Raw genomic sequence first — 11,006 nt, 5'->3', positions numbered from 1 at the left:
ATTATTACTACTACTACAACAACAACATAAGGGCATAACTACGCAGAACGTTTATAGTAAAATACAGTTTCTGCACATACTGAGCTTCCTAAATGAGAAGCTAACCTTTTAATTGGGATGCTTTTCAATCTGAAAGCAAGGCTCACTGGAACTAGTTAAATATAATACTAATGCAGGTCTCTTTTATGTATATTACATGTTACTAGTCTTCATCATGGTAGCTTATCCAGTGACGAGGGTTGAAGTAGTTCCTCAGCTCTCCCTTTTTGCCTCTTTAATAGATGTACAATCTATTGACTGTTACTGTGATATCAGGTGATTAAAAGAGAAATGAACATTACTTCTTGATGCTCTCTCAATTCTGAAAAGAGAAATGAACATTACTTCTTGATGCTATCTCAATTCCATACAGTTGGTCAATGTCTTTCTTGAAGTGTGGCTCTCAGTGGACATAATGCTCCTGCTTTCCCAGTGCTGAGAAGGAAGGACTACTTCACCTGTACAGCAGGATGTATGCCTGCTCATACATCCAATTACGATGTTTTCTTTTTTTGCTAGAGTTTGTTGGTTTATGTTCAATTTGTCATCTGCCATAATCATCCAGATAATTTTCTTTAATGCTGCCACCTGGCTGGTTTTTTTTCTTCATCCTTTGTTTGCAGTCACTTAATCTGTCCACAAGTAGAACCCTGCATTTGTCCCTAAGAAATTGCAACCTTTTTTTTTTCCAGACCATTTCTGTAATTAGTTAAGATGATTCAGATTTCTAATCCTGTGCTGCAACATGTTTTCAGCCCTTCCTAGTCTTTTTTATTATTTCAAGTCATAGAGATCTAATTACATTAAAGAGGCTTGTTTATTAGTACAAAGTCAGCACCAAATATGTTTTGGTCTGGTTTATCCTCTTTACATGCTTAAAATACCTTTCATTATTGCTATTGCTCTTAATCAGAAAGATTTAAATGCTGATGGCTAAAGAGAAAATGTTTCATAAAAGTATGCCCCCCAAGTATTTATGAGACATGCCAAAAAACCCAAACCTAACATATGTTTTCTCATTATTTTATAATACTTTTTTATATCTCGTAACATACATTTCTCATTACCTTAGAAGACTTGTAATTGAACTTAACATGTAAATATAGAATAAACCACAAAGGTAAATCAGTAGTAGTATTACAAAAGTATTTCAGATTCTTTAATAATATTCTTAAGCTATTGCTGTGTCTTTGAAATGCAGAAATGAGGTAGTTTGTACTTTTGCAGTTACAAATAAAATGGATTAATTTTTCCAGCTGTATTAATTAAACTCTTTTCATCGGGGAAAAAAACTCCACAAACAAACAAACATAAAACCCAGCAGCGTTTAGCTATATATATACACCTCTAATGAAGCTGGGACAGTATTTCCCCAGAAACTTACGCTCTTGTCAGAGTGCTACCTATATACGGTAGCAACATTGATGGTCTTACTGTTTAGAAACATTCAAGACAGCATGGTATTTCTGGCTACCTTTTTATGTGATCACAGCATGTCTATAGTCAGCTTGTAGGAGAGTGTAGCTTTTTCTGCACTTCCAAGTGTCCAAAATTGTGGGCTTTTTATGCCTCTCCTCCTTGTTTTTGTATCCTTCTGCCGCTACTGTAGTGTCTTGCTTGATGGCTGATAATTCCATCAGCTGCCCCAAGCAGTGCTTTCAGTGGCAAAGCTCCTGTCTGGCTCCACCCAGTAAGTCAAGGGGACTGATGCCTGGGAAGCCCATCACTTCAGTGATCTTCTAGCTGCAGTCACACTCTAAACTGCTTCCTAAGACTGCCCCCTCTTACACAGCCGTTGAGATCTGTTTCTAACTACACATCCAACTTTGTTCTAGTGCTGTGTGGTGCTTGTACCGGGCGTAATTTCATGCCCATACTGTCTGATTTCCTGGCCCTCAGTATTGTCCTATAAACTTGTCTGTCTTGTCACTACTCAAAATTCCTGCACCTGCCTTTTCTTTGTAACTGATACTTAAGTTCTTTTTATATTATTTACCTGACGTTTGAGTGTCATTCTGTTTCTTGTCATCTATTGTTATGTGGCCTGTTTCTTTTTTTAACCTGTTCTTATTTGCAGGCAATGTAATAAATGCTTGTTTTTAAACCAGATGTTACAGATGTGAACTTGGTATTATAAGTGAACCTGCTTGTGCATGCATAAAATTGTAACAACTTTATTAATGTTTGTGCTTGCAGATTGTACATGCAAAAGATGAACTGATACTTGTAAATAGGAAGATGCCTCATTGCATAAACAGAAATATGTGGTATATTTGAGAGTTAGTTATTATCCATGTATACAAATACACGGAGTTACACAAGGGTTTTATAAAGTATTTAACAAATTGGTGTTTATTGCCACTTTTGTATTGGTATTGTAGAACAGACTTTTCAAGCAGCTGTTACTTGTGTATATTCTTTTGGCAGTTAAAAGTGATAGGTTTGGGTTTGTCTGTCTTGATTTTGTCTCCATTTTATGGCTTTATTTAGCTTGTCTGAGATAGGCTTTGTAATTTTTATTTTTCTAATTCTTAGTGCTATTTGTTAAATATGACATTATACCCTGTAAATCGATATTTGAAATTCATATTTTATAGATAACATTTTATGTCTCTACAGGAGATCTGTATTGCAAAGCATAATGAAAAGATCCAGCAGCGTCACCAGAGTGAGGAGGAATACAAAATGCACCATACTGTTCAGCTAGTAAGTTTAAGTTTTCTGGTGTTGAGTTTAGCCTTTAGTTAATAGCTTGCATTCCTCGTTATACATTAATTAGGAGAGTGTTTGCAGTGATAGCTGTTCTAAAAAGATGGTGTATATCCCTGACCTTTGCACCATGGATTTCTGTATCGTATTATACTGGTAAGGGGGAGTATATAGCTGTGTTAGGATGACATTGAACCCAAGCAAATAAAACAGTTCTTTAATGCTAGGTTCACAATCTTAAGTGATTACTGCTAAGGTTAGGCTGCATGCAGTTTGTTATTACATGCACATAGGTGATTTCAGATATCTCTGAGTACAGTGTCAGATACACTGAAATGAGTAAGGAAAACATACACATTTATTCTTGAATCTTAGTAAGCTTGTTCATTATTTTTCGTCTTTCTACAAAAGAAATCACTTGAATTGTGTTGTATAAAGATGTAGTTCCAGCTGTATGCTCCACGATTCTCTGCACAGTCTTATTGCAGAGAATAGGCTAGCTAGTCTGACTCCTGTGCTGAACATAATAGACTGTATGTTGAAGAATATTCAAATTCTGGGCTAGGTCTTGGGAACTGATATAGTATCAATATTTAATAAAGATCACTGACAAAGATGCATTGAAATCCAAGCCTCTTTAATTTAGGCTTCAATTAGATTAGTGAAAGTGATTCTATTTCATCCTTACACATTTTTAACATTGATACATTTGTCCAGGAAGTCAGCTGCATAATTTATTTTATGAAAAGGCTACTTGTGAAAGACAGTACGTATTGGCATACTCTTTCAGGAACTTAGAAAAAATTTTTTTTTTTTCAGTTCTTACAGTAAGGCGAAGGAATTTGCTATGTGGATTGTAGTCCATTTATCACTCTTAAAAATAAGACTTGACAAAGCTGAAGGGCTTTCTTGTCTCTCAAACACTACAAGGCTTTTTCGTTATTTATTTCATGGAGTTGCCCACTTGCATTACATAAAGAACCTTATGCGAATTTTTTTTGTTTTTCTTCTATTATTAATGTGACTTAAAATTTCTACTATTATTGTAAAATAGATTTTCAGCCATTGGTTTTCATGAAGGATTTTGAAGAGATAACCTCAAGGGTGTCCAAACCTGAAACCAAATAAGAAATGCAATTTCACTATTCTTATTTCAAAACAAAACAAAACAAAAAAACCCAAAACAAAACAAAACAAAAAAACTCTTCAGTTTGAGACTGCTTCAGGAAAAGTTTGACCTGATTGCATATGTAGCATGCAGGTGTGGTGGTAGAACTCTTCCTTTCTTCTTGCTATAATCTTTTCTTTATGCTTTTGTTTTAACTTCTTTGCCCCATTGCTGTGTTATTTTCTTTTCACCACATGCTTCTATTCCTCTTCACCTTTTCCTGTTTCCTATCCTTACTGTTTTTCAGACATGTTCTCCTCTTCCTCTCCCTAATGCCTCTGTACTTACTTCCTTCCAAATCACAGGAGCTGGCTTTTTGTGAAGGACACCAGGCCACTAGCTGACTTCTGAAAATGGCAGGCAGGCAAACACTGCTTTTGTGTTGACTGAATGACAATAAAAGTTCACAAAAGTCATGGGAATTTTTGATGGGCTTTTAAAAGTAATACTTAATGCTGTGAGTCTTAAGAATTAAAGCTGTGTTTCTGGTCAGGGTTTTTTCTTTATAGTCATCTGTTCTATCACTTTCCTGATAACTTCTGAACTTGCATACAAGAGCTTTTGCCATCTGATAACTAGCATCCACTTTCAATAAATTTGACTGAAGAGTAGTGTTTTGTTTCAAAGATGTAGTAACTTTGATGAACTTTTGTGAAAATGGATGACTAGTTAAAGGAGGTGGATCCAAATACATGTTTTCACTGAGGTAAGATCCCCAAACAAGGGAAAATACAACTGTCTTAGCTGCAAGAAAGAGCTTCAAATCTTTATTGAAGTAAGATTACAGAAAATCAAGCTGGATTAAATAATGACATCTTAAGTTAATTAAATACAAAATTTTCATTTACTGTTGTAAATTATAACGAAAATATTTACTTAATTTGCTCAGTATTGGATTTAAAACTTTGTGGTACTGAGTTCTGTAATTTCTTGCGCTGTGAAAATACTAATATGACGTGTTTTAAATTGCAGCCTTGCAATTTGGACTTCATTTTGTTCTTGGAATGAGAGAAAATGGATACTGGCTTGCTGTCTGGCTAATTTATACCATTTTTAATTTAAGGGGGCTTTTTTCAGTATAATATTCTGTCACGTCTCTAGGTATTTGTCATCTTTCAAGGCAGTAAGTCTTCAAGTGTTCCAATTCCAGATTGAAATCTTTCTTTACTGAGGTTTGCATTTCTTCGAGATTATAAAACATGAAAGGCATAATATTTTTTAAGTGGAAGACAAAGGCCAAGTCTTGAAGTTCAGAAATATGTTTATTTGAGAAGCAGATTGTTAGGTAATTCCTAACAATTAGTAGAAGAGTTATTTTAATTCAGTTTTTTTAATGATGCTAAACATAGCATTGGATGTAATATTTACATGTTTTCCATGTATTTTCTCAGAAGCGAGATCAATTACAAGATGAAGAGGAAAGAAAGAGTTCCTGGGTTAGTCAGGAACGACAGAAAACACTGGACAGACTTCGCACATTTAAACAGGTAACAGAAGAAGAGTTGTTCTTTTCCACCAGTTTCTTTTGCAAAAGAGATTTTCACTCATTCCAGGACTATACTATGCTATTAGCTATTCTCTTTCATTGCATAGTTAACTGTTCTTTGGAAAATTTACAACAAAATACTGTATTGGTGGTAACAAATTCCTCTGGCCTTAACATTCCCAGTGCTGTAATAAGCTTCTGTTCACTCTTACATCTACACCTTGTGACAAGACACTTAGCAAACATTCCTAAAAGACATATAATCTAAATAGTATTTCCCACAAAGAGCATTACCATCTGACATATCTCCACTACCACTGATGGCTAGAACACCTGCCAATACCTGCCCCTTCCTATTACGATGTAAGTATTATCAGAAAATGGATAGAAGATGGAATGAAGGGGAGAGAATAAGAAAAGGGGTGAAAGTGCAAGAAAACAGACTGTATTAATTAGTGAAGACTTTTTCTGGTTTTGCTGAAGACATTAAAAAATACAGATGTGAGAAGTTTTTTACTGGAAAGCTGTCTTGCTCAGCAGTACACTCTTCGTATCCTCATTGTTTGCAAGGTTTTGAATTGCATAGCTTCTGTAAATTACAGCAAACTTACTTACTTGAACTAGCAACTGTTCATGAATGACTTTATGTATAAGCATGTTTATATTGTTACAATCTCTATTGCTTTAGGCCTACCACAATTGTGTAAAATGTATTAGGCCTGTCTTTCAGAAGCAGTTAAAATTTTTGTATAAAAATAGCTATGGATAAAACTATATGGAAGGACAGATACTGAGGCAGCAAATTTAAAAACGAAATAAAAATACTTTGGAAAGTCTCGAAATGTTTCATGTTTTCAAGAGATACGTTTTTAAGCAGTATGATTCACATCTAAGGCCAGTGTATTAGGTCAGAGAGGACTTTGTTGCAGAGGGAGCCATTGACCAGTTTTAGAATAGGAAAGCAAGAGGGAATTTCAGATTTTTGTTTTCAGAAAAAACAGTTTTGAATGTACAATCTGGTTCTTAGTGAAATCCTAATTCTAACCCATGTATATCCCCGACTAGAACAATCACATGTAAATTGTGGCTTAGCCAAGAATAAAAATTAAGAAAACGGATCATTTTTGCATAAAGATGAGGATATATTTGCTTTGTTTTTACATCCAGAGCAAAATGAATGAAAATAGCAGATGAATTCTACTTGTCAGAAAGGCAAACCCTAATGATAGGTACTTAGTATATAGAATAGTGTGTTTCATGTACTGATCTAATTGTCAATGACTTACTCACTTCAGCGGTACCCTGGGCAAGTAATACTTAAATCAACCAGACTACGGCTGGCTCATGCGAGAAGAAAATGTGCAGCCAGCTCAGTGTCCTGTGTCGATCAGCCTCAATCCTTGCCAGCAACCATACAAATCCAAGAGAAAAGCGAAGAGGTGGAATTGGAAAATGCAGTTCAGCCTTTGCAAGTGCAAGAATCCACAAGCTTAGAACAACTTCAAGATATCTCGTTACCTCCCAATGGTGTTACCTCTGAACTGCCTCACGTTAGTACTTCTTCACTCACCAGTAATGAGCTTCTACCAGAGACTGTTACTGTAGTACCGCTTCCACCCCCTTTGCCTCCACCACCTCCACCTCCGCCTCCACCGTTGCCCTCCAAAGAAGATGCCACGAAATCCTTAGAGAAAAGCGACAGCTTTGTTAAACGTCAGAGTGAGGAGAAGGGAGTCCAGCACTCTTCTGGTGTCCCACCAGCCCATCTGTTTGACAGCAGTCAGTTAGTCAGTGCCAAGAAGAAGCTTAAGAAGACCGGTGATCTAGAGGGTTTACAGAGGAGGAGAGGTAATGTTTTCATTTCTGTGTATTTAATTGTAAGGCACATCAGTTCCTCTTTTGAATTGCTCTGTAGAAAAGTGTATGCTGTGATTCATGTATAATTATTAATGGGAAAGTTGTTAAATCCTTTTCAGTTGACAAATGTCAGCAACTCAGACAAATATTAGGACCTTTATGACAGCGTGCGGTATACTTGTTCAGCTAGACTGAAAACACTTGTGAAATGGATTCTACGATATATCACGTTAGACAATCTAGAAAATAGAGCTAAACGTTGCCTAAAAGAATCCTTTCCTATCTAATTTACGGCCAGCACTGCAAATATTATATGCTTCACCTGAGGGTGCAGTGTTTTTTTAATAACAGAATTTTACATAATTTAGTACTAAAAAATAAATAAAAATAGTAAAATGAATACTTGTCTTGGGACATAGGAAACCTTGAGAATGCTATCTTCAAGGTTTCTTCAAATTTTCTTAACAAAAATCCACAAACCCTCAAGCACCCTTGAGAGCTGAGTAAGAATATATATGTTTAACTACAACTGGAAATTAAATCTGTAATCATTCAGCAAAGCACATTAATAAATAGTTAAAAGATCAAAAACTTCTTTGGAAATTGAGGAGAATGAATGGAGCAAAGGGCTGAGCTGGGAGATCTGTTACAACTTGTTGATTCTGTGCTACTTGTTTTTAACTGTTTATCCTATATATAAAATGCAGAGAATGGCAGCCATGTTTAAACAAAATAATCCTGGTGTTTTGGTGAAACATGCTATATTGGAGCTAAGTTTTTATTTGAAAATCAGAGATGGGATTTACAAAAGCGCTCAGATGAACTATTTTACTGGATGTCACTGAGACATCCCTCCTCAAATGGGCCCTGATTCGCACTGCCATAATATGGCTGTAATAACATTTTATTAAAAATTCTATTTGGCTCTGTCAGTTACAACTACAGAAAACATCCCTCCATTAACATTTTCCCTCATCCAGATAAAATCAAAATTAGAACTGTCTTCATCAATCAGAAAGAAACAAGAGCGATTCCTTTTAAATTGTCCTTAAATGACTGAAAACCCTTGAAGCAACTGCATAGTTACAGAATTCTTAAGCTCTTATGAGTCTTGCAGGTCGCAAGTACAGTGTCTTAAGTTCATTATCAATTTTGATGCTGCTGTGCTCCATTTTTCTTTTTCTGTAGTCTTATTGTTTATTTTTCCGATACCCATTTTATCTTGCGATTTTTTATAAAGCATGTCTTGGGTGTGCAATTTAATATACATCATAAAATGACAAATATAAAATCAAATTATATCTTCCCTCTTAAGAATATTGTTAATGTCTGCAGCAGCACTCTACCTGCTGCTCTGTATTCCCTGAAGTGTTCCAAGTCTCTAAGTGGCTTCAGAAATTTGTCTCTGTATGACAGACAAATGTTTTACAATCCTTCCTTCCTCCTTCAAATGTGCAGTCCTGTATTATTCTTTTATATCTGTTTTCCTCGTGTCTATTCCAACTGTCTGGGCCATCAGTCTGATGGACAAAGCCCATTCATAAATGCAAAACAGGTTTTAAAAATGTATTCTACAATATACAAAAAAGAACTGGAGATGGATATTCATCTATTGTTTGATATGTGCTGCACGTTTCATGTACTAGTGTATGCAAGCTATTTCAGACTGTTGTACTTTATTACAATGCATTCTCTGGGATAGAGATCTTACCTACTTGTAGCTCTTCAAAGAGCCAAAGCCTGATTTTTATTTCTGCAGAGAACTAGTTTTGAATTGGTGATAAAGAAAGGATTTGTCATAAAGTCTTAACTCTTACTTCTCTGTTTTCATTAATTACAAAGGAAGGGAATTTATATCGGCATGCTGTGACTAGGTGCTAATACATACATGAATCCAGAGAAGCAGGAAGATGCTTGCTGTTGCAGTTCACTATACTGCTGCTTCCCTCACTTGCTTGTAGTAGTAGTCATACAGTAGGTAAAATCAGTCACAAAATGCCAGTGCTGAGAATGGACAGTCCAATACTTAAGACACGTACTCATTACCTGAGTTTCAAAGTCAAGAAATATAATGTAATAAACACTTTCATTGTGTTGGATTCGTTGCAGCTATTTTTATTTTCCTTACTGCAAACAGGAAAGCCATCATGTTCAAAAGGTTTTACTATCTGCCTGATAGGAGGTTAAGCGGTTTCAGAAATTATAATTGTCTGTATAAACTAGTTTTGACCTGGTAATAGGGACGATAAATTTGGAGGCGAAAACAATAGTGGAGCTACCATTATACTTATGGTATGGGATTATCACATTGATGGTATGTGGCTACTTTTTGGTCTGTAGAAAATATAAATAAAGACTGATAAAATTTAGTAAAAATAATGCTGAAGGTCTTTTGGTTTACTGCAGTGAGTTCCCCGATGGATGAAGTGCTGGCTTCCTTGAAACGTGGCAGCTTTCACTTAAGAAAAGTTGAGCAGAGAAGTCTCCCTCCTTTTCCTGATGAAGATGATAGCAATAACATCTTGGCACAGATCAGGAAAGGGGTGAAACTGAAGAAAGTGCAGAAAGATGTTTTGAGAGAATCCTTTACGATTCTGCCTGATACTGACCCTCTGACAAGGAGCATCCATGAAGCATTGCGACGAATTAAAGAAGCATCACCTGAATCAGAGGATGAAGAGGAGAGTTTGCCTTGCACAGACTGGGAAAATTAACCTGTAATTAACATACATTTTAAAAAAATATTTCTTCAACACTTTTTGTATAATAGTGGCTAAGCCTCAGGTTGTGCATTCTAGGAGACTTAGTATGAAAGTGACTAAACTGTCTGACGTCCAGTGTGGTATAAACATGAACATATGAATTTAGTATCACTGACTTTTCAAAGAATTTAAGGTTTATAGCAAGGAAAACTTTTTTTAGGCAACATCTTAGCCTTTTATTGTTTGAATACTTTTGCTGAATATTGACAGGACTGCTCCTATAAAAAGCTCTATTTTATTTAGTAAATTTGAAGGGACTGTTTGCAGTTTACCAAAAAGCTTTAAAAAGCTTTTAAGTAACAAAGCAGCACAATCACTCTTGGACACACCTTGTACTTATTTTCTAATTACTTCTGGCCTTGTAAAAATTTAGCATTCACTTCAGACTGAATAGCTCCAAGTGAAGGACAATTAGATTTGACTGCTGAACACATTGAAATCTCATTGGTTATCCTGTGTGACTGACTCTTTGATAGCTTGGCTTCAATCTGTAAACTCTCTGACTTAATTGAATTTCCAGACTATAAACATTAAATACACAAATATAATTTATACTTCTGCTACTCATACGAATCCTATGAACTTGCATTATACTAAGCTACAGTGCCTGAAAGTAGAGATACAGACTTCAGCAGATGAAATTAATGATTTCAGAACAAACCAGAAATTGTCAAGAGATTAGTTTTCAAAATTATGGCTGTATCAGTAGCACAAAGAGGTTCTTGATTACAACAGCAGCATACAGCACTATTCTTCTGTGGTGGTTCTTTTCTGCTCCTGGCATGTGGATGAACTTAAGTCTCAATGAAGGCTCCCAGTAACTTAAAATTTGGAGAAAAGAGAGGTATGACAATCTGTAAAGAATTTAAAAATCTGTTTAGAAATCAAAGGCTATTTCAAGAGTATGGAAGATAAGTATTTATAATCCTTGCAACACAGCTAGCAGTAGGAAAAAGATAACCTTTTGTGGATGTTTACAATCAGG

At 35.6% G+C, this 11,006-nt stretch overlaps 1 protein-coding gene across 1 annotated transcript; it reads left to right on the top strand.

Annotated features, from left to right (window-relative positions):
* Positions 1–2,658: 2,658 nt before the first annotated feature.
* Positions 2,659–9,973, top strand: LOC104073328 (junction-mediating and -regulatory protein-like; the record flags this gene model as incomplete). Its single annotated transcript, XM_009573047.1, has 4 exons — positions 2,659–2,745; positions 5,308–5,403; positions 6,698–7,250; positions 9,666–9,973. Coding segments are annotated over 4 exons (1,044 nt in total), but the record flags the coding sequence as incomplete, so codon positions are not given.
* Between the last annotated feature and the right edge of the window lie 1,033 nt (positions 9,974–11,006).

Source organism: Fulmarus glacialis, unplaced genomic scaffold (assembly GCF_000690835.1).
Source record: "Fulmarus glacialis isolate BGI_N327 unplaced genomic scaffold, ASM69083v1 scaffold24032, whole genome shotgun sequence".
NCBI lineage: Eukaryota > Metazoa > Chordata > Aves > Procellariiformes > Procellariidae > Fulmarus > Fulmarus glacialis.
The sequence above is the reverse complement of the archived record's forward strand: the minus strand, read 5'-3'. Positions and strand labels throughout refer to the sequence as shown.